Source organism: Mustela lutreola, chromosome 1 (assembly GCF_030435805.1).
Source record: "Mustela lutreola isolate mMusLut2 chromosome 1, mMusLut2.pri, whole genome shotgun sequence".
Classification (NCBI taxonomy): domain Eukaryota; kingdom Metazoa; phylum Chordata; class Mammalia; order Carnivora; family Mustelidae; genus Mustela; species Mustela lutreola.
The window spans coordinates 89,624,228-89,648,493 of NC_081290.1; the positions used below are offsets into that span (position 1 = coordinate 89,624,228).

Consider the following 24,266-nt stretch of genomic DNA (forward strand, 5'->3'; position numbering starts at 1 on the left):
TAAAATTTATTCTGAGCAGTACCAAACTTTATTAAAACGACTAAAACAAGACTTCTGTTGTTTCATTGCTGTGATAGAAGATTCTATTGTTCGGGCGTTCCCTCCCAACTCCCCCACCTCTCCTGCTTATGTCTGGTGATCTATGACAGGTCTGGTCATTTCCAAGCAAAAGAGAACTCAGAAATGGTGTTATCTTGGGAACTGTAAGATCTTTCCCTGGGTTACAGCACCATCCAAAACCTAGTTTCTGCTGGATTTAAATAATAAATTGTTCGCGACAAGTTTTGAATTAAAACGGATTAGTTGCAGACTGTGTACACCCCCTTTCACTGATTCCTATGAATTCAAATCCCTGAAACAAGCATTGTTAAACATACAAACAAACAAAAAACAAAAAAACGCAGAACTTAGATGTGAGAAGCACCCAAAGTTCCGAAATCTCAGGGTTGGCTTTCAGTGGCGGGGCAGTAAAAATACTTTCAGAGTCTGGAATTCCATAAGATTGTTTTGGAGGATGCCCCCAGCTATGTCATGGCCCATTTCGTTTTGCATCTAAAAAGAGTAAAATTCCCCGCCTAGGAATACTGCTGGTTTAGTGGGCCAAAATCCCAAGCGGGACTAGGGCGGGTTCGTAAGCTGCCGCGCGGAGCGCGGGGAGCAGGCGGGTCCTCTCCTCTCGCCGGCCTCTAGGTTTGAGGCTCCGAGGTCACTCCGCTCCCGGCACCGCGCCCGGCGCGGGTCCGAGCCGCCAACTTCGGGCCAATCAGAGCGCGGCGTCTCTGCGCCCGCAGCGCCCCGGCCCGCGCCCCCCGCGCCCCCGCGGCAGCAATGGCAGCAGCGGCCGCCGCGGCTCCGGGTTGAGCCAGACCCGGGACTAGGAGGGGCTGAGCCGCGGGGGATCCTGGAATCGCCGGGGAGGTGGGGATTCTGGGAGGAAAACTCCATTTCCTCCTTTCCCGCCGGCCTCTCCCCTCCACCCAGCACCCCAAATTTCGATGTGTCGCCGCCCGGGCGCAGGGAGCTGGTGCTGAGCAAGGCGGCGGCGGCCGCGGCGGGGAAAATGCTGGGCATGTACGTGCCGGACAGGTTCTCCCTGAAGTCCTCCCGGGTTCAGGACGGGATGGGGCTCTACACAGCCCGCAGAGTGAGAAAGGTGGGTGACCCGGTGGCAGCCTGCGCGCCCCTGCTCCTACCGCGCTCTGTGCGCCTCCCGGGGTCGCCCTTCCGCCGGGCCGGGGGCTCCGCGGGCTTCGCCCTTAGCCGGGGTTGGCCGGGGGTCCCGCGGGGAGGCCGGGGCTGGCGGGGCGGCCTTCGCCTGCCCGCGCCTCCCGAGCGGGCTGCGCCACGTAAGTGCCTGCGGGGCGCGCTCCGCTGCCGGCTGGTCCGGGGGCAGAACTGCCGCGGGCCGCCCTGCGGCAAGATGTCTTTCCTTTCCCCTGCAGGAAGTGAGTCCGGATGGAGCCTCCCTCTTCCTCGGTTCAGGGAGGGAGCTGCGTCTTTGCGTTGGCGGAGCCGCGTGGGCGGGTGTCTTCCTAGGCGCGCACGCAGCCCCGTCGCCGCTTTTCTTCCTTTAGGATGAGGAAATGTGGCCAGAAGCGCCTCGCTCTCCCTGTAGGGATTGGAGGCGGCGCCCGGAGCGCAGTTCTGCACAGGCCTTAGGATCTCATTCAGGCATGCAGAACTGCTTTCCCTCCTTTCAGAATGTGTTTTGTGGATTCTGGGAAGTGCCAACTAGACAATCTTAGACTCTCTAATCTTTTTTATCTGCCATAGGATTTTCTCTTGCTAGATCGCTCCTTCCAGAAATTTAGCGGCAAATGAGCAAGGCAGGCACATTGCACTGTACATACGGAAAGGACCAGGAAATGTTGGATGTTGAAAGCAAAGGCCTAGGAGGAGAGATTGCTGGAAAATTCCAGACCTTTGGAGTTGATGAGACCTGTGTTACAGCTGTGTCACAGGATATGTAAAATTTGGAACCATGAAGGCAATGGTGAAATGCTCAGGGTAGTGAGAGCCACCGTTTATTGAGCAGATACTTTGGGCCAAGGTCAGTACTTGGAGCTTGACCTACATTAAGAAATGTCACCCCTGCAACTCCCTTGAGAACAGTAATCCTCCTGTAAGAGATGAAAAAACAGAAGTACTGCAAGGTTGAATATCCTGCCGAGTTAGTGAGTTAGGCTTCAAATCCATGGCTTCTGGTTCCAAAGCTCATGTTCTTTTCAGATCTATTTCTGCTGGGTACTCCCTCCTCGGGCCCTCCCCCGCCCTTTCCCGGCAACAGGGATTTTGAAAAATGGAAGTTTGGCGGCTAGAGCAGGCTTGTTTAGGAGAGGTATGCTAGCAAGAGGTTCACAGAATGCACTCAGAGACTCTAGGATGCCTTTCCTCTGGGTATAAATCTCCGTCCACCCCCTCACCTGAAGAGCAGAGGGAGGAAGATCGACAGGTGCTGCGGGACTACCTTGACAGCATGACCCACTCTAGGTTAAGAGTGGAAAAAGCAAACCCCGTATTTACCTTTTCAAATGGGAGTTTGGACGAATGCTCAAAGGTGAAAACAGAGAATAAACAATTTATCTGAATTTGAGATAAACCTATGAATAGGTGTTTTGCCAAAGAAGTAAATGTCAAAGTCAACATTCCTTTAAAGTAGAAGTTGAAATTCTGCTACTCACAAAAGAGAAATCTTTTCTCACAGGATATGAAAACTCCCAGATGGGTTTTCTTGAAAGTCTCAGGTCTAAGTGTACTACTTAAAAAGCAAGCACAGTTCTTAAGCACAGTTCTTAATTTTGTTTATTGTTATTAATAGTTATAATTAAAAAGTTATACAGCTATTAGAATTATTACATAATCCCTAGTTTTGGTCTTATATTACTGTCAAGGTTTTTAGAAACAGCTGGCCAATGTACTTTCTTTTGATACGTTTATGAATTCAACTAATTTTTCCATGTACTTGTTTATTTGGAAGTTCTAAAATTATTTTAGGTATAGAATGAACTGCTTCCAAAATCACCCTATATTATTCTGTTTTATTATTGCAGTACTAAATAGACACTTATCTTTTCCTGGCTCTTGTAACTTCAACATATAGAACACATAGAGATTTTAATCCAGAATGCTTACTTATACTTAAGATGAATATGTAGATATTTGCATTGAATTCAGATGACACACTAGTAGTGACATAATTTAGTTATGATCACAGGATACTCAGTCATAAGGTTATTGATCATGGAGAGGTTCATTGATGCCAGAACGACCTGGAGTTAGGCTTTAGCTTCTTTGCCTTCCAAAGGCCAAGGTCCATGCTGAAGATGAGGAATAGATTTTACCTGAGTGGTCAGCCTGAAACTAAATGTACATGCATCCCTTACCTGTTTGCATGTAGTTTCTTGATTCTTAAATATTTTCCAAGTTACCTTTAATAGGCCTACTGGGATCAAGGGGGCTGAGAAGACAGTATTTCAGCAGTTAAAGACCTTACTTTAAAGTTTTCATATTTTCTATTCTAAATAATTTTGGAAAATATCATGTTATATATACACATACACACACACACACACATTGGAATTACAAATTTTTGTCACACTTTAACACATAATCTCATATAACATTTCTGTTTTTTAAAAAATAATTGCAATGCAAATCATCTATTGATTTCAAATTCAAAGAATCTAATCCAGACTGGTACTGATCTTTCTAGATACTCCACTCCCACTATATTGATCAGGTCCATTTGAGATGTCCTTAACAACGGGACTCCTTAATTCTTTTTTTCATCCACGTCCTCCCCCTTTTTTTGCAGTGATTCCTAGAGTGGATTCCCTGCAGCAGAATCACCTAATGTCCTGGCTCCACCTCAGCCCTACTAGGTTTTTCTTTGGCCATTATCCTTTTTTTTTTTGCAGGCCTGGTGCCTCTCTTGTGTTCTCTTTCTCTCTCTCTTTCTTCTTCTTCTTCTTTTTTTTTTTTTTTTTTTTTTTGGTAGAAAGTCTGCATAGTGACAATAAAGTGAAAAGGAAATGATCTCCTTTCCTTTTCTTGCCATTATAAAAATTAGAGGTTAGATGAGGAGAAGGTCCTTTGGTAGCGATTTCTGTGTAAGCCATGAACTGTCCTTGGAGAAAGAATGGATGAGACTGTTGGAAGGCCCTTGAGTAGAAGGACGCCTGAGTTTCTTCATGGTTGTATACATTGCGGTGCTAATGATGAGGATAGGGTGGACACTTGCCTGCCATGTGTCAGACCTGTTCTAAGTGTCTCCTATGTGTTATCTCATGAGCACAGTTTTTTTTTTTTTTAATAATTTTTTTAAAAAGATTTTATTTATTTGTTTGACAGAGATTACAAGTAGACAGAGAGGCAGGCAGAGAGAGAGAGAGGAGGAAGCAGGCTCCCCTCTGAGCAGGGAGCCAGATGCTGGGCTCCATCCCAGGACCCTGGGATCATGACCTGAGCCGAAGGCAGAGGCTTTAACCCACTGAGCCACCCAGGTGCCCCTCATGAGCACAGTTCTAATGCTTTAATTTTAGATTATAAAGTACTATACAGATCAAAATTAATATTATTACTCAAAGGTAATACATTAAATATACATACAAAAAAAATTAAGCAAATACCTTGTGACATTACATTTTTTATATCATGACCATTATTTATTTCCCCTCATGGCTAATGAGATTAATCAGTGAGTGGTGGTGGTTGACATGCTTGGAACCCAAAATGTGGAAAGGTGAACCACCTGGTAGCTTCAAGCTCTCAAATTCTCTGGTTTTATGGAAAGGATTAAGGCAGGAAATACAGTACTGCCAGTCTTCCTTTCCTTTAGGTCTGTTGCAGGCAGCTGGTTTTTCTTCTCAGACTTAGCCCTTTAGCCATTCATATGTAGCAGGCACTGTGCTAGGCTCTGAGGGTACACAGGTGAGCAAGACAGACATGGTTGTCTTCTCCTTGTGCAGGGAGATAAGCAGTAAACAAGTAAAAAAGTACAAATTATCATGAAGATTATTACGATAATTTTAGCCTGTTTCTCTGGATTGATTCTCCCAGACATTATATTAGGCAATGGAATTGCTCAATCAGAGTAGTTTTTAGTCTGGTCAAGGAGACAGTGAAGGAAATAGTTTCCATCCGATCTGGCGCTATGATAGTCAACCAAATGAGGCTTGAAACTCTGGGTAAGAGGTTCTGCAAAAGTTCAGAAGGACAGACCTACCCTGCCCTCCCCCCGCCCCCCCTTCCCCTGCCACTTCATCATTACAGTAAAGTGATCAGAAAATGCAGAGAGAATCAAAGAGGGCTTTATGGAGCGGCTGAATTTCTTGGAGTCAGTCAAATTATTATTGTTAAAATATCTGTATTACTGAGCATTTTAACTTCACACTTCTGTTGCTGTGACTCCTCCAGTATTACCTGGGTGACACCAGACTAAGAGGTGGACCCATGATATACTGATTGCTGTGAGTCTGATCAGATTTTGTGCTCTTAATCCATTTGGATGCAGTTGAACAGTTTGTAGGTAGACTTGTTGGGAGTAAAACAGAAGTGGTGTGTTAAGGGCTAGTAACCCTTGTGACAGACTGTATTGCAGACGAAAGGAGTTGTTGAAACATTTCCACTGAAGTACCGTCTTGGAAACTGCAGCATCCTGAAAGGGTTGCACACAATCACCCCTTAGGAAGTCTGGGTTTTCTGTTCACTGTGTACTTGTATACGTTTTCTCATTTTATTGTACAGTGGTCTTCGAAGGTTTATTATTATCCCCATTTTGCAGATTAAATACTTGCTGGATCATTACTTTTTGTCAGAAAATTTGCATTTGTCTTTTAGGCTGACCTTTAAAAGTTTTTTTCCTTTCCAATTCATTCTTTACTAGCAGGCTTAAAGCCTTACCTGATTAGATGTGTAGTTATTTTCCCTTCTGTCTAGAAGTTCTTTAACTTGCCCAAGCTGAGCTGGGTTTGTATTTTTATTTTTTATTTATTTTTTATTTTTTAAAGATTTTATTTATTTATTTGACAGAGATCACAAGTAGGCAGAGCGGCAGGCAGGGGTGGGGGGAGGGGAAGCAGGCCCTCTGCTGAGCAGAGCCCAGTGATGTGGGGCTTGATCCCCCAACCCTGGGATCACGACCTGAGCCGAAAGTAGAGGCCTTAACCCACTGAGCCACCCAGGTGCCCCTGGGTTTGTATTTTAAAAATAACCAAAGACTAGCAGGAACACTGAAGCTGAAAAGGAAATAACTAAGTCTAAATGAAATAAAATTATGTCTCTCCCAGATTTTTGGTCCCCCAGTTCCAGAAGAAGCAGTAAAGAGCATTGCCGAGGCCTACTTCTACACCACCTGTAGTGAATTGGCCCCACTGGGGTAGTGCTATTCCTGGCCCCCTTCCCTCTCAGCCTTGTGCTTTATTGCCCAAGTGGCCCCTAAGAGGCATCCTGTGCCCATGAACCCTAGGGCAGTGTCCCACTCTACTTTGCCTTTCTCATGGACAAACGTAGGTTCCTAGTTCAAACTTTGTCCAGATGTCCTGGGATTTTATACACAGCTACTTGTCAGGGCAAAATTTATTAACAGTGCGGGTTATGAATTTCTGTTACTACTGTGACAAATTATCACACACTTCGTGGCTTAAAGCAATACAAGTTTATTATCTTATGGTTCTGGAATATATAAATCTAAAATGAGTGGGCAGAGCTGATACCTCCTGGAGGCTCTAGAGTCTACCTCCTTGTCTTCTGCAGTTTTCCAGAGGCTGCCCACGTTCCTGTGCTCATTCCTTCACCCCATATCATTCTGACCTCTGGTTTTGTGGTCATATTTCCTTCTCTGACTCTGACGCTTCTTGCTTCTCTTATAAGGACCAAGTGGTTAGATCGGCAGACCCAGGTAATTCAGGGTAATCTCCCCATCTCAAGATGCCTAATGTAATTACATCTGCACAGTCTCTTTTTATCAGGTAAAGTACCATACAGATTCTGGGGATGAGGATGTAAACATTTTTGGTGAGCCATTTTTATCCAATCTGGGCTCCAAAGTATAATTGTTCCTTGCCTAGTTTATGTGGAACATTATATGATGGCTAGTGAATGGGTCCTTCCCCACATACTGGTCCTGATTGCAAATCTGCCACATCCATGAATATTCTGCTGCCTCTTTTCAGTATTGATTCTGGAGAAGATCTTTGGAATTGCCATTCTTGTAATAAAACCTGGATGAGTGGTTTTCGTATAAGGGGGAGGAAAAAGTATATTCATATTAGTAGAAAAGGAGCTTCAGAAGTAATTAAATTTATCCATTCTTATTTTACAAATAATGACACCGGAGCCCAGAGAAGCTTTGCACGGAGGCTTGCAGCTAACAGCTTCCTCTCAAGCTCCTGTGCCTTCTGTAATGCCAACTCCCTCTCTTCCAAATGAAGGCAAACACCTTGCTTCTCTTTGAGGGATTTGCAGTAAAGACATTTAGTGAGGTCAAATCCCAAGTGAAAAATACCTGAAAAAAAGGTTCAAATCTGAATTTATGAAAAGAAAATAAGCAGAAAAAAAAAAGTGCAAGTTGTGTAGAGTTAGAAAAACATATGGGAGAGAGGTACCAGAAAAACATATGGGAGAGAGGTACCCTGAAAAGAAAAAAAAGTAAAAGCATAGGAAAAATCACCATGCATAAATGTTAATATAAAAAGACTGGATTTTGTGGAATAAAGTGTTTTGTTGATCAGCTTGGAAGGTGAATCTAGTGAAGAAACAATGGATCTTATTGCTAGGGCTAAAATTCTGCCAATGAACGTTTGCTTAGATTTCCTGGTGGCTGATGATAACTAATCTGGAAACATAATCAGTGGGAAAATCATCACCATTGATGCCTGCCATATGTGCTATCTCTTTTTTATGTTTGCACATTGACCCTCTAGGATAGTGACTCAGTGCAGCTTTGTATTCCCTGGTGTTATTATAGATTTTAAACTTTGTAACTAATCCACTTAAAATGTTTTTTTTTTTTTTCTCAGAAACTTCATATTTTGTTTTGTTGTATGTGATAATAATAGCAACTGTTAATTTTTTCAACAAATATTTATTGAGCATCTGAAGTTGTTAGGCACGGGCCTAGTTGCTAGTGACAGAAGGGAGAATGACTGACCCCACAGTCACTGAATGCGTCCCTTAGTTCATATGCAAGTCCTACAACAAGCCTGCAAAGTGGCCATTATTATCCTTGTTTTATAGTTGAGGGAATGGATTTTGAGAAAGGTTGTATCAATAATAAGTGCATTAATCAGAATTTGAACTCAGATCATTCCATATATCCTTCTCACTGAAAAAAAAAAGTTTTTTTTCCCCTATACTGATAAACTTTGTCCATGCTCATAAAACACAATATGGACACACATCCACTTGTACACTTTCAAAAAATTACGTTTTTTACAAAATGAGGACATTTTTTGAGTTTTGAACAAAAATGAGAAAAGAGTAAACTAATTTCATCATGGAACATTTCCTGTCCAATAGTATCTTATGGGAGTCCCTTCAAATCATCTACTTTGGCTGTAATTTATTATTTTTAATGACTGAATATATTTTATGCTCGCAGTATGCCATAATTTCCATTTATGCAGATCGTATTTTATATAGTTAATTGTGATCAAAGTCTGTACTGGCCATTATGAGTACAGTAGTGGATAAAATAGAAATTATGGCTCTTGTGGAGCCTGCATTCTACTGAGAAGAGAAACTAAACAGTGAACATATTAGATGAATTTTATACTACGTTACAATGTGATAAGTGCTATGGAAAAAAGAAAAGGTAGGGCCAGGTATGGAAGACTTGGCAGAGTGCATGAATATGGGTTTGGGGATGTTAGTATGAATAGGTGGTCCAGTGAGTCCTCACTAAGCAAGGGAGGTTTGGTTAGTGACTTAGAAGATGGGAGAAAAGTAGACTTCTAGGGGAAGTGCATTCTAGGCAGCAGCCAGAGCAAAGGCCTTGAGGTGGGATTTTGCTTGTTGACAAGGAGGCCAGTGAGGCCAATGAGGCTGGAAGGGAGTGAGCAGAGACCACGTACTAGGGGGAGGTCAGAGAATTAGTGAAGGAAGGTATAATAAGCCACGTTTCTTTCTTTCAGCCATCATGACGATGTCAACTTTTCTTTGAGTGAAAACAGTGAGCCCCTGCAGACCTTTGAGCAGAGGAGTGACATGATCTGGCTTGAGTTTATCAGGAGTCCCTCTGACTGCTATGTTGAGAATAGCCGGCCACAGGGCAAGTGTGTACCTGCAAGACTTGCTAGGATTCTGCTGCAGTGATCTGGCTGAGAGAAGATGGTGGCTTAGACCAAGATAGTGCCTGTTCTGGGAGGGTAGTTTGAAGATAGCAGTGACAGAATATGCTGATGAGTGAGGGAGACAGAAAGGGCAAGATCGAAGATGAGTCTAAGAATTTTATTTTATTTCTTTTCAGCATAACAGAATTCATTGTGCTCCATGCAATACGTGCCCTCCCTAATACCAACCCCTTCCCACACCCCGCCCCTTCAAAACCCTCAGATTGTTTTTCAGAGTCCATAGTCTCTCATGGTTCACCTCCCCTTCCAATTTCCCTCAACTCCCTTCTCCTCTCCATCTCCCTATGTCCTCCATGTTATTTGTTATGCTCCGCAAATAAGTGAAACCATATGATACTTGACTCTCTCTCCTTGACGTATTTCACTCAGTATAATCCCTTCCAGTCCTGTCCATGTTGCTGCAAAAGTTGGGTATTCATCCTTTCTGATGGAGGCATTATACTCCATAGTGTATATGGACCACATCTTCCTTATCCATTCGTCTGTTGATGGGCATCTTGGTTCTTTCCACAGTTTGGCGACTGTGGCCATTGCTGCTATAAACATTGGAGTACAGATGGCCCTTCTTTTCACTACGTCTGTATCTTTGGGGTAAATACCCAGTAGTGCAATTGCAGGGTCATAGGGAAGCTCTATTTTTAATTTCTTGAGGAATCTCCACACTGTTCTTCAAAGTGGCTACACCAACTTGCATTCCCACCAACAGTGTATAAGGGTTCCCCTTTCTCTGCATCTTCTCCAAAACATGTTGTTTCCTGTCTTGCTAATTTTGGCCATTCTAACTGGTGTAAGGTGGTATCTCAATGTGGTTTTAATTTGAATCTCCCTGATGGCTAGTGATGATGAACATTTTTTCATGTGTCTGATAGCCATTTGTATGTCTTCATTGGAGAAGTGTCTGTTCATATCTTCTGCCCATTTTTTGATATGATTATCTGTTTTGTGTGTGTTGAGTTTGAGAAGTTCTTTATATATCCTGGAAATCAGCCTTTTGTCTGTACTGTCATTTGCAAATATCTTCTCCCATTCTGTGGGTTGCCTCTTTGTTTACTGCTTCCTTTGCTGTGCAGAAGATTTTGATCTTGATGAAGTCCCAAAAGTTCATTTTCGCTTTTGTTTCCTTTGCCTTTGGAAACATATCTTGAAAGAAGTTGCTGTAGCTGATATCGAAGAGGTTACTGCCTATGTTCTCCTCTAGGATTCTGATGGATTCCTGTCTCACGTTGAGTTCTTTTATCCATTTTGAGTTTATCTTTTTGTGTATGGTGTAAGAGAATGGTTGAGTTTCATTCTTCTACATAGAGCTGTCCAATTTTCCCAGCACCATTTATTGAAGAGACTGTCTTTTTTCCACTGTATATTTTTTCCTGCTTTGTTGAAGATTATTTGACCATAGCATTGAGGGTGCATATCTGGGCTCTCTACTCTGTTCCACTGGTCTATGTGTCTGTTTTTATGCCAGTACCATGCTGTCTTGGTGATTACAGCTTTGTAGTAAAGCTTGGAATCAGGTAACGTGATGCTGCCAGTTTTATTTTTGTTTTTCAACATTTCCTTAGCAACTCGGGGTCTCTTTTGATTCCATACAAATTTTAGGTTTATTTGCTCCAGCTCTTTGAAAAATACTGGTGGAATTTTGATTGGAATGGCATTAAAAGTGTAGATTGCTCTACGCAGTATATAGACATTTTAACAATGTTTATTCTTCTGATCCAAGAGCATTGAATGGTCTTCCATCTTTTTGTGTCTTCTTCAATTTCTTTCATGAGTGTTCTGTAGTTCCTCGAGTACAGATCCTTTACCTCTTTGGTTAGGTTTATTCCCAGGTATCTTATGGTTTTTGGTGCTATAGTAAATGGAATCGATTCTCTCATTTCCCTTTCTGTATGTTCATTGTTAGTATATAAGAAAGCCACTGATTTTTGTACATTGACTTTGTATCCTGTCATGTTACTGAATTGCTGTATGAGTTCTAGTAGTTTGGGGGTGGAGTCTTTTGGGTTTTCCATAGAAGTATCCTGTCATTTGTGAAGAGAGAGAGTTTGACTTCTTCATTGCCAATTTGGATACCTTTTATTTCTCTTTGTTGTCTGTTTGCTGTTGCTAGGACTTCTAATACTATGTTGAACAAGAGTGGTGAGAGTGGGCATCCTTGTCGTGTTCCTGATCTCAACAGAAAGGCTGTGAGCTTTTTCCCATGGAGGATGATATTTGCTGTGGGTCTTTCATAGATAGATTTTATGAAGTTCAGGAATGTTCCCTCTATCCCTATACTTTGAAGCGTTTTAATCAGGAACGGATGCTGGATTTTGTCAAATGCTTTTTCTGCATCAATTGAGAGGACCATGTGGTTTTTCTCTCTTCTCTTATTGATCTGTTCTATCACAATGGTTGATTTGCGAATGTTGAACCATCCTTGTAACGCAGGGATGAATCCCACCTGGTCATGGTGGATAATCTTTTTAATGTGCTGTTGGATCCTGTTTGCTAGGATCTTGTTGAGAATCTTAGCATTCATATTCATCGGTGATATTGGTCTGAAATTCTCCTTTTTGGTGTGGTGATCCCCTGGTTTGGGGATCAGGGTAATGCTGGCTTCATAAAAAGAGTCTGGAAGTTTTCCTTCTGCTTCAATTTTTTGAAACAGCTTCAGGAGAATGGGCCTTATTTCTTCTTTGAAAGTTTGGTAGAATTCCCCAGGGAATCCTTCAGGTCCTGGGATCTTGTGTTTTGGGAGGTTTTGGATCACTGCTTCAATCTCATTACTAGATATTGGTTATTGAGGTTGTCAGTTTCTTCCTTGTTCAATTTTGGGAGTTTATAGTTTTCCAGGAATGCATCCATTTCTTCTATATTGCTTAACTTATTTTCATATAACTGTTGATACTAACTTCTGGTGATTGTTTCTACTTCCTTCGTGTTAGATGTGATCTCTCCCTTTTCATTCATAATTTTATTAATTTGAGCTTTCTCTCTTTTCTTTTGGATTAGTGTGGCCAATCATTTATCAATCTTATTCTTTCAAAAAACCGGCTTCTAGTTTCATTGATACGTTCTACTGTATCTCTAGTTTCTATCTCATTGATCTCTGCTCTAATCTTGATTATTTCTCTTATGTGTGGAGTTGGTTTAATTTGTTGTTGATTCTCCAGTTCTTTAAGGTGTAGAGACAGCTGGTGTATTCTGGCTTTTTCAATTTTTTTGAGGGAGGCTTGGATGACTATGTATTCCCCCCTTAGGACCGCCTTTGCTGTATCCACTTTGGACTAAAGTGACTTCATTCTCTTTGGTTTCCCTGAATTGTTTAAGTTCTTCTTTGATCTCCTGGTTGATCCAAGCATTCTTAAGCAAAGTGATCTTTAGTTTCCAGGTGTTTGAATTCCTTCTGAACTTTTCCTTGTGATTGAGCTCCAGTTTCAAAGCATTGTGATCTGAGAATATTCAGGGAATAATCTCAGTCTTTTGGTATGGGTTGAGTCCTGATTTTTGACCCAGTATGTGGTCTGTTCTGGAGAAGGTTCCATGTGTGCTTGAGAAGAATGAGTATTTTGTTGTTTTAGGGTGGAATGTTCTGTATATATCTATGAGGCCCATATGGTCCAATGTGTCATTCAATTCTCTTGTTTCTTTATTGATTTTCTGCTTGGATGATCTGTCTATTACTGAGAGAGGCATGTTAAGATCTCCTACTATTAATGTATTCATATCAATATGACTCTTTGTCTTGATTAATAGTTTTCTTATATAATTGGCTGCTCCCATATTGGGGGCATACATATTTACAATCATTAGATCATCTTGGTGGATAGTCCCTTTAAGGATTATGTAGTGTCCTTCTGTATCTCGGATTACAGTCTTTAGTTTAAAATCTAATTTATCTGAGGGGCGCCTGGGTGGCTCAGTGGGTTAAGCCTCTGCCTTCAGCTCAGGTCATGATCCCAGAGTCCTGGGATTGAGCCCCGCATCGGGCTCTCTGCTCAGCGGGGAGCCTGCTTCCTTCTCTCACTCTCTCTCTCTCTCTCTCTCTCTCTTCCTACTTGTGATCTCTGTCTGTCAAATAAATAAATAAAATCTTTAAAAAAAAATCTAATTTATCTGATATTAGAATAGCTACCCTGGCCTTCTTTTGAGTCCCATTGGCATGAAAGATGCTCTCCATCCCTTCACTTTCAGTCTGGGTGTATCCTTAGGTACAACATGTAGACAACATGTGGATGGGTCCTGTCATTTTATCCAGTCTGCAACCCTGTGTCGTTTTATGGGCGCATTTAGGCTATTCACATTGAGAGTGATTATTGATAGATAAGTTTTTATTGACCTAGTGTTACCTTTGGAGTCTTTCTTTCTGTAGATTGTATCTATATTTCTGTTCAATGATATTCTTAGGATTTTTCCTCTTTTATAGACCCCCCCCCTTAATATTTCCTGCAGTGTCGGCTTGGTGGTAGCATACCCTTTTAAGCCTTGCCGGTCTTGGAAACTATCTCTCCATCTATTTTGAATGTCAGTCTTGCTGGATAAAGTATTCTTGGCTGCATGTTCTTCTCATGTAATGCCCTGAATATATCTCTCCAGCCCTTCCTGGCTTGTCAGGTTTCTGTGGACAGGTCTGATATTATTCTGATGGGCTTTCCTCTGTATGTAAGGAGCTTCTTTGTCCTAGCTGCCTTCCGAAGGGCTTGTCTACAAATGTAATTCTTCATTCTTACTATTAGCTGTCTCGAGGACTTTTGAGAATCTATAATCTTGGGGGGAGACCGTTCTGCCTCTAGTACATGAACGCGGGTTCCATTCGTGAGATTGGGAAAATTTTCATGGAGAACTTGTTCTGCTATATCTTCTAGACTTCTTTCTTTCTCCTCCCTTTCAGGGATTCCAATAATTCTGACGTTGGAACGTTTCATGGCATCATTTATTTCCCTGATTCTGTTTTTGTGGATTCTAAGCTGTTTGTTCCAGGCTTCCTCCTGATCCTTTCTCTCTGTTTGTTCTCCAGATCACTAATTCTATCTTCTGTCTCAGTTACCCTAGCTTTTAGAGAATTTAGACTAGTTTGGAACTCATTGAGAGCATTGTGAATATCATCCCTGGTGGCTTTCAGGTCTGCCCTAAACAATTCCGTTTGGTCATCCATGGCTTTCTCCAACCTAGCCATTGCTTGGATAATTGTTAGCCTGCATTCCCTTTCCGACATATTGTCTATGTCGATAGCCATTAGCTCTGTTGCAGAAGGCCTATCCTCTGTATTTTTCTTCTGTTGGCATTCCTCCTCTTAATCATTTTGGTGAGAGATGGCTGAACAGATGTAGCTGGGTGTATTGACCGTGGTGCAGTCAAGGTGCACCCTGGAACGCTTCTGAGCAAACAGGAGTCCCCACCCAAACGAAAGAAAAAAGAAAGAAAGAAGTAAAGAAAAAGAAAAAGAGAGAGAGAGAGAGAGGAAAAAAAAAAAAGAAAGATAAAAGAGAAGGCTCAGCCCAAATGGGCCCCAAAGTAAGATTTATGATGTATACAAACAAAAAGACTGATAAAATTATATGACAAGAGGAATATATATATATACATATATATGTATATATATATATCTATGAGCAAAAAAAAAAAAAAAAAAAAGAATCTGGTCAAAAAGAACCCTAAGTATAAGATTTATATACTATCAGGACAAACACAAATACACAGAAACACTGGCGGAAGAAAAAGGTGGGAGAGTGGTTATAAATTCTCACTGTGGGCGAGGAAGGTTATTTTGATTCTTCCTGGATGTATCTTGATATCTTTGTTGAAGGACTCAACTTTCCTAAGTTAAAGGAGGATTAAAAATTGCTTTTCCTATAGGGGTAGCATTGATTGGGGAAAGGGGATTATCTTGAAGTTTAACTCTATATGAATATTAAAAAATAAAAATAAAAAAGAATAAACTAAACTGAACTAAAATTTAAAAAAAATTAAAAAATAGAAAAACAAAAGAAAAACATGGGTATATGTATTCAGATTAAAAGGTTATTATGGAATTTGATGTACTGGACATCTCACTGTGATGGTAAATAGGTTAAAAAATTATCTAGGGGTGCCTGGGTGGCTCAGTGGGTTGAGCCGCTGCCTTCGGCTCAGGTCATGATCTCGGGGTGCTGGGATCGAGTCTCGCATCGGGCTCTCTGCTCAGCGGGGAGCCTGCTTCCCTTCCTCTCTCTCTCTCTCTGCCTGCTTCTCTGCCTACTTGTGATCTCTGTCTGTCAAATAAATAAATAAATAAAATTTAAAAAATTATCTATATATATAAAAAAAAAGAACCAGAATAGTGGGAAGGAATTAAAAATAAAAGTTGCATCTATGAAGTAGTGATGGTGGTTCTCTTGTCATCTCTTTTTTTTTTCTTCTTTTTTTTTCCTGGTTGGCTTTCTGGGGGAGGGGCCTGCCACGGGGGTTTTCAGGCAATGTTCCCTGAGTTAAGTACTCCTGCTCTCCTCAAGGGGGTGGGCTCTGAGGAAACCAGTTTTTCAGGCTTTTGTTCTCTGAAGGTTTTTTTTTTTTTTTTAATTATATTTATTTATTTGACAGAGGAAGATCATAAGTAGGCAGAGAGGCAGGCAGAGAGAGAAAGAGAGATAGAGAGAGAGAGAAGCAGGCTCCCTGCTGAGCAAAGAGGCCGATGCGGGGCTTGATCCCAGGACCCCGAGATCATGACCTGAGCTGAAGGCAGGGGCTTAACCCAGTGAGCCACCCAGGCGCCCCTCTCTGGAGGTTTTTTTTTTGTTGTTGTTTAAAGATTTTATTTATTTATTTTACAGACAGAGATCACAAGTAGGCAGAGAGGTAGGCAGAGGGGGCACGGGGAAGCAGGCTCCCAGATGAGAAGAGAGCCCGATGTGGGGGCCCGATCCCAGGACCCCGGGATCATGACCTGAGCCGAAGGCAGAGGCTTTAACCCACTGAGCCACCCAGGTGCCCCCTCTCTGGAGGTTTTTATGTTTGTTTGTTCGTGTTTTTTTTTTTTTTTTTTCTCTCTTGCCTTGGCAGCTTTTGATGGTTTTTGGAGGTTTAGAGGAAAGCAAACTGCACCCTGACCTCCCTCTCAGAGAGAAGCAGAAGTCTGTTGCCCTCTGGGTGCTGCAGAGCACATAAATTCCCCCTCGGTTGCTGGCAGAGCACATTCCGAGTCGTGGACCCTGGGGACACAGGGACTCCTGCTTGTACCCAAAACCACAACAGCGGTGGCTGTCTGGGCAGCTCCGGACTGCCAGAGAGGTTCCAAGCAGTGATCGCACACTGTGATTTTCCCTCTGGCCCGGGGCTGGGAGTGCCTGGTCTTTCTGGATCCGAGAGCGCTGGGCTGGTGCCTCTCTCAGGGGAGGGTGCATGGTGTGACTCGGACTCTGATAGCGTGGTTCAGAACTCGCGTGGGGACTGCAAAACGGCTGTGTTTCTGCTGGCTGGCGAGGCTCCCATACCCTCAAGGGAGCCGGACCCCAGGCGCTCTCAGACACCCCGGCCTCAGCCGCACTCTCTCTGGCTCAGTGCCAGGGGTGGCTGTCCTGAGTCCCGGGACTTAAACCCCTGTCCCTGTCCCTAACCTCCCCGGAACCGATTCCCACAATCCCCCCCCCCCGCCAAATCCTTTGCTCTTTTTGAGTGCTTTCAACCAGACTCCAAGTTAATGCTGGTCCCCAGACGCAGGGCATTCTTGTATTGGGGTATTACTTTCCAATTGGTCGCCTCAGGTGGCTCCCTCCTCCTTTTGTTTATCTTCTGATATCAGTCCGATGTTCCCACTCCACTTTACTTGCCTACGGGTGTCTTCTGCCCACATACAGATCCAGAAGTGTATAATTCTGATCTCAGGCTGATTTCATGGGTGATCGGAGTTCTTTGGTAGGTAATCATCTCACTTTAGGGTACAGGTTGAACCGGTGCCTCCTCCTACTTCCCCGCCATCTTTAAGGATTTTAACTTGAGAAGTTGGAAGGGTTGGATTGTCTGTCAGCAGCTGAGACTGATCTAGATTGTGGGTGGAGCAGACTTGAAGGGGGCGGATCAGGAACTCAGATGAAGGCAAATGGATTTTAAGGTTTCTGTCATCAGTTGACTTTCAGAGCAATTAAAAAATAAGAGGAATTGTTTTCCTTACTTATCTATATATAAATTCTAACATTTCTGGAGCTCTTAACTATTTTGTTTTGAAATAAGTTTCTGTCTGGTATCATATTCTTTATGCCTGAGCCATATTCTTTGAACATTTCTAATATCACAGTTTGTTGGCAATTAATTTTCTGAGTTTTCAGTTGTCTGAAAAAGTATTTTCCTATGTTCCCAAGGTTGACAGTTAATTTTTTTCCCCGTTACATTATAGATGTTGCTTATTTGTTTTTGTTTGTGTGTTTGTTTTTGGCTTACATAGTGTTTGATTAGAATTCTGCTCTAAGTCTTACTTTGTACATAATGTCTTTTTTTTCCCTCACTTTCAAGATTTTTCTAGTTTTCTTTGTATTTTAGAAGTTTAAATATGATGTGTCTGTGATTAAAAAAAACTTTCTTAATATGTGGTTTGATGTCTTTTATCATTTATTGGCCTTTTGTATTATAGTTTAGGAATGATACTCTTTTTAAATTCTTGGGGGATATTTAACTTAAAATAGTTTTCAAATGACTGGCTTTTTTTTTTTTTTAAGATTTATTTTTAAATAAATAAGAGGGAGAGGGAGAGAGAATCTTAAGCAGGCTATGCACTGAGCATTGAGATACACATGGTGCTCGATCCCACCACCCTGAGATCATGACCTGAGCTGAAACCAAGAGCTGGAGGTTTACCCACCTTTGTCACCCAGGTGCTCTAAAATTAATGGTATTTAAAAAATAGTCTTACTTTTATTTTTATTTTATTTTGTTTTATTTCAAGTTCTTACTTAAATTCTAGTTAGTGAACATGTGGTAAAATTGGTTTCAGGTGTAGAACTTGATAATTCATCACTTATATATAATACCCAGTGCTCTACACAAGTGCCCTCTGTAACAGCCATCACCCATTTAGGCTCTCTCCTGCCCATCTCCCCCCATTAACCCTCAGTTTTTTCTCCATAATTAAGAATCTCTTATGGTTTGATTCCCTCTATCTCTCTTTTCTTTTCCCTTCCCTTATGTACATCTGTTTTGCTTCTTAAATTCCACAGTAAGTGACATCATATAGTGTTTGTCTTTCTCTGACTTATTTCACTTACCCTAATGCCTTCTGCTTCCATCCATGCCGTTGCAAAATGGCAAGATTTCATTCTTTTTGGTGATGGAGTAATATTCTGCTGTGTATATATGTTTATACATATATGTATATATACACATATATATACCACATCTTCTTTATCTATTCATCAATTGATGGAAATTTGGGCTCTTTCCATAGTTTGGCTATTGTTAATAAGGGTGCTGTAAATATCAAGATGCATGTTCCCCTTGAATGTTGAAAACCCAAAAGACTCCACCTACTATTTTTATTACTTAATCTGTCCAGTTTTGAAAGAGAGATTTTAAAGTCTTCCACTTTAGTTCTTCATATGTATATAATATACGTATGTATTATATAGTAGATATGTATCTTTTTTGGTGAAAAGTTGGCTAATTTTTAAATTATTTTGATAAAATATACATAGCTTAAAACTGGCCATTTTAACCATTTTTTTATTGAACTATAATTAACATACAATCTTTTATTGGTTTAAGGTATACAACAGATTGATTCAGCCACTCTGTACATTACTCAGTACACACCACAATAAGTGTTTTCATGTCAATACATCATTATTACAATATTATTGACTGTATTACCCATGCTGTATTTTTTACCTTCATGACTTATTTTATAACTGAAAGTTTGCACATATTTAGTATTTTTATACTTCTGTTTTCTTACTCTTATATCTTCTTCATAAATAATGTTTTTTGTTACTGTATAATAATTACTATATAATTCTGTTTACTGCATTCAGCAATTAACTTAATTCTTGTCTGAAAACGACACTGTTGCCTTTGTTTGTATCTCTATTCATTTAAATTCGCTTTTATCATTTTCTTTTATATTTTATAATCGTGTAGCTAGATTATATTTCATAATGCAGTATTACAGTCTCATTTAATAAGAGAATTTAACTCCTTCATATTTAGGTTAATGGCTGCAATAGTTGATTTCATTCTTGTCATCTTTATGCTCATTGCTTATTTTATATTGTTAACTTATAATTTTCCTTATTTTGCTGTCTGTTCAAGTCACTGTTCATTCTTTTTTTCCCCTCTAATTACTTTGTTAGTTCTACTTTTTCTTTAGTGATTTACTTACTCTTTCCCTCTTTCACAGTCAGATGGATGATTTTTTTTTTTTGGTCTGATAGGTAGAGCTTAGATATTTTTCCCACAAAAACACACAATTTCTTCAAAGAGATGTTCTGTTTCCCTCTCTCTTCCCTCTTCTTCTTCCCTCCCCTGCTACCACACATGGTGTGCAACTTTTGGGATGGTTTTGCCTTCTTGCTGTTCTTCCCAAACAATCCTTAGGTTCTCATGAAATGGTGTGTTACTTAATAAAATATCTTTGAAAAGTACATCCCTGTTGTTTCAGGAGTTGTTAGTTAACCCTACATAGTCTAAATACTCTCTTGTCATTTATTTGTATGCCTATGCCAGCTACTCATATATATTTTTTTCCTTGTCATTTTCTTTCCTTTGTTCTGGTTCATTTGCTTATTTGGAGACTTTTTGTGATTCTTTTTCTCATCATCATGTGGCTAATATTCTCTCTGAATCTGTGTATATCATCAAGTAGCTCTTCCTCCACCTGACTGTAAAGGATTTCCTGACTGGGTGAGTGATTTTCAGGTTAGTCTATTTCTCTTTCAGCTCATTCTCTAAAAATATTTAGTTGGAAAATTATTGTTTTTGTTTGTTTTCCCACTCTTAAAAGTGTGCGTGTGTGTGTGTGTGTTTGAATACTCTACTTGAATTTCTTTAAATTCCCTTCTTCTCTTGAGGTATTCTTTTTTTTTTTTTTTTAAGATTTTATTTATTTATTTGACAGAGATCACAAGTAGACAGAGGGGCGGGCAGAGAGAGAGGAGGAAGCAGGCTCCCTGCTGAGCAGAGAGCCCCATTTGGGTCTGGACCCCAGGACCCTGGGATCATGACGAGCTGAAGGCAGAGGCTTTAACCTACTGAGCCACCCAGGTGCCCCTTGAGGTATTCCTTTTAATTAAAGTATTCTGTCTCCTGAAGAAGTTCTATTTTACAGAGTGTGGTTCTCATTCTCCTCCCTGATCTTTCTCTCTCAGGCAGCTGGGCTTCTTTGTATAGGCAGTCTGCCTCGGTTGTTTTACTGAAGCCCAAGATCAGGTGTTAGAAAACCCTCTGTGGTGTCAGTCCTTCCTTATATGCAAAGGGGTCTGTATGACCATGAACCTGCTCTGGCAGACAGGCTGTCTGGTCTTCTTGTACTTTCCTGCACTGCAAGCCTAGAGAAGACTGGGCTGTGGCCCCCTCCCCCATCTCTGGCTTTCCAAAATTTTCTCTGCATTCAGTGCTGGCTCTTCTGCTGTTTTCCAGCTTATTACTTAGTCTACTGGAGAAAATGCCTCACACATGTTCTTTGCCGGAACCAAGACTTCACTTAGGTTCGGTTGACCAGACATGCTAGTAGCAGTTGTTTTGCTCAGGAGAAGCCAGTAGCTTAGGGTTGGAGTTAACAGGAAGGTGCTCTATGCAGGGCACCATATACCCAGGATCTTCCCTTCCTCACAATTCTCTGGCATTTCCCATTTCATTTTTATTTTATAAGGGACTCGTTTCATAAAAAATGATTCTGTTATGTCTTGGGCATTTCTTTTCCTTGACATTTGTTCTATCAGCTGAGAGTGATAGAGACAACTTAAGTAATCTAAACCTTGGGGTTATGTTCTCCCTATAACAAGAAGTTGGCATGTAGGCATTTACTGCTATCAGTTCATAATATGTTGGGGTGGAACTGTTTGCATTCTCTTGGCCTCCAGGTGGCTGCTTTAGCTTCAGCTATCGTGCTTTTATTCCAGGTGGGGAGAAAGAGGTAGGAGCCATGGCCCTAAGGTATCCTTGCCAGCTGACTTAGCTCTCCTGTTAAGAGCTTTTGTGGTGGTTCATATAATGATTTCTGCTTGCATGTTGTTAGCTCTCTTCCCTATTTAAGTGGAAGCGGGTAAATGTAGTTTTTCTACCTGTATACATTAGTACCTTCAACAAGGTCAGCATTCCCATACTAAGGATATAGTGAAGCGATTTGTCTCTGCCCCGATAGTCATAGTAGAGAAAAAAGATTGGATATTTTTCATACTGAACTTTTTAGAAACACACTTTGCTGAAGGGCTAATTGTACTGCAAGAGTAACACATGCATAGTAGTTTAACATTGAAATATAATTATGTTCCAAGTGGGACCCTAGACTTCTTCTGTGAAAAATTACCGTTATTTCACATATGAATCATTCAACTGCAATTGATTCAGTTTAATATAATTTATTTCATTTATAGGTATATTTTTTTATTCGCTGAGCCAGTTCAAAGTAAATTACAGACATTACGATAATTTTTTCCCTCAATATTTCTGTATGAGGACATTCTCCTAAATAGCCATAATATCATTTTAACATCCAACAAAAATAACAGTAATTTCCTAACGTCTTCTCATTCCAGCCCATATTCAAATTACTTCAGTTGCCTCCAAAATGTTTTTATAGCTGTTTGGTTTTTGAACCAAGATCAAATCAGGGACCACCGATTACATTTGGTTTTGGCCATCAGATCTCTTAACTGTCTCCCTTTTCCTCTTCCCCTTTTTAATAATAGTGGCTTTCTGAGGAGATCAGGCTAATTGTAGAGTATCTCAATCTGGATTTATCTGATTGTTTTCCCAGGACTTTATTTAATGTATTTCTCTCTCTTCTGTATTTCTTGAAATCTGGAAGTTAGGTATAGATTAATGTGTTGATGTGTTTCAATCAATTACTGTTTTGTTCTCTTTGATTCTCAGATTGTTTTATTTGGGACTGGGGAAGCTCTTTCTAATAGTATTTAAGAGTTAGAAGGAATCTTAAAAATCAGGTACTCTAAATCCCTACCTTTTATAGGTGAGGAAACCGAAGCTTAGAAGTTCCTGACATCCTGATGTGTCACAGCTGATTAGCTGTGCAGAGCAGGAATCAGGGTCCAGATCTCTAGAAGCCTCAGCGAGTGCTTTTCCCACTGTTCTGAAAGAGAGCTTTGCAGTAAATCTTGCTTTCAGCTTCTTACCAATATTAAACAAAATGAGAGAAAATGGCTCATGTATAATCATACACTTTTGTTTATTAAAAGTTATTGTCTAGTCCAGTGGGCGGCCTATTGGGTAGATCCATTAACTGCCTTGTTTAGAAACAGCAAAGAAGCACCATTGCAGGCTGGGAACTGGGCAGATCTGAGATGTGAGTTTACCTTGACCATTTTGCTGTCTACAGGTTGAATTTGTCTTGTGGTCATACTTTGATCTGCAGAGTTTTGACAACTTGGAATTCATTACCGACTTAGAAAAGTAGTGATTTCGTGTACATGTTTGAGTTGTCAGTGTCTCCAAAATACTTGTAGATTCCTAGCAACATTGTGATACAGCAATATTTGGTTGCAGTGGAAAAGCTTGAGTGGTCCTGCCTTTCTAGCTTGCCTCCCAGTCCGTCCCTAATGCATCCTTTACATGTTCGTTGTTGGATGACAGATCCTGTGCTGCTCTCGGGCCTGACCTTGTAAGCATTTGAGATAGTGACCCCTTAGAGAGAGTGATCCCTTAACATAAAGAATCCTAGGAAAATTCTTGACAATGAAGGTAACATCAGTAATGTTAAAAATCATACATGAACAGCAAGAAGACAGTACTACTGACAGTTTTCCTGCTGCTAATAGATTTTCAACAGCTTAATCACAGAGAGTAAAACCAATCATGTCAGCCAAAAATTTTTGAATTTTCAAGAAGATATAGTTTGATATACTGGTTTTCTTCCTGCCATTGGTTGTAAACCTCACTTTTGGTGTTAGTTATGCTAATGAATATGTATATATAGTTTAATTATAATGAATCATATGAAAAATTTTCATTTTGTAGGTTGAAAATGTCAAATATTGGTAATTTCATATGGTTCAACTAAAAAAACATAATCACATATAGTTGGGGTGTGTACCCCAAATCTTCCTTTTACAGGTGGGTTACCCAAGCAGATTTGAAGCCCACTAAAGTAGAAGAGGCTTACTCTTAGGTTAGACTTCACATGGGTAATGGTAAGTGAATAAAGCAGAATATGCAATAAAATTACAATTAGAAGAAAGTGCTGTTTGTATAGTAGAAACAAGGATGAACAAGGAGTTAGAAAAGGGGTGGATAGCTAGGTAGGATCCTTAGGGAGATCTTCAGAGTGAGAGTGGGTCCAGTAAGTACAAAATTTTCCTCTAAAGTCAAATATAAATTGTTTTAATTATTTGTACTTTTTTCATATCATAAGCACTAAGGATAATTAAGAGTTGGCTATTTACATTTTTGTAATCTTGGAGCTACAGGAACTCAAGTTTAGTTGATCAGATCATGCTAATATACTCACTGGCCTACTTAGAAATTTGCCTTCTCTTTGTATGTTTTTTTTTCTTTGTATGTTTTTATGTCATTGTTTCTCAAACTGTATAGCAAGCTATTAATGAGTTGTGAAGTTAACTTATTGGGTCAGAGCTGGTATTTTTGAAAAAGTGAAGTGAAAGTGCATAACATAACCAGAAGAGTAAGAGTAGTATTGTTTCAAAAAATTTATATTTTAGTTTTGTGTGTTTCAATGTGTTCATGTGACTATGCCAAGTTGCTATACAAAATGTATTTCTTAACTGTGGGTTGAAGAAAAAA

General features: G+C 40.6%; 1 protein-coding gene across 1 annotated transcript in view; it reads left to right on the top strand.

Moving 5' to 3' along the window:
* Positions 1-638: 638 nt before the first annotated feature.
* Positions 639-24,266, top strand: part of PRDM5 (PR/SET domain 5) — a 224,758-nt gene continuing 201,130 nt past the window's right edge. The window contains exon 1 of the mRNA XM_059169390.1: positions 639-1,153. Coding sequence (XP_059025373.1) covers positions 1,061-1,153 — 93 coding nt within the window. The 5' untranslated portion in view covers positions 639-1,060. The remainder of the gene's footprint in view (positions 1,154-24,266) is intronic.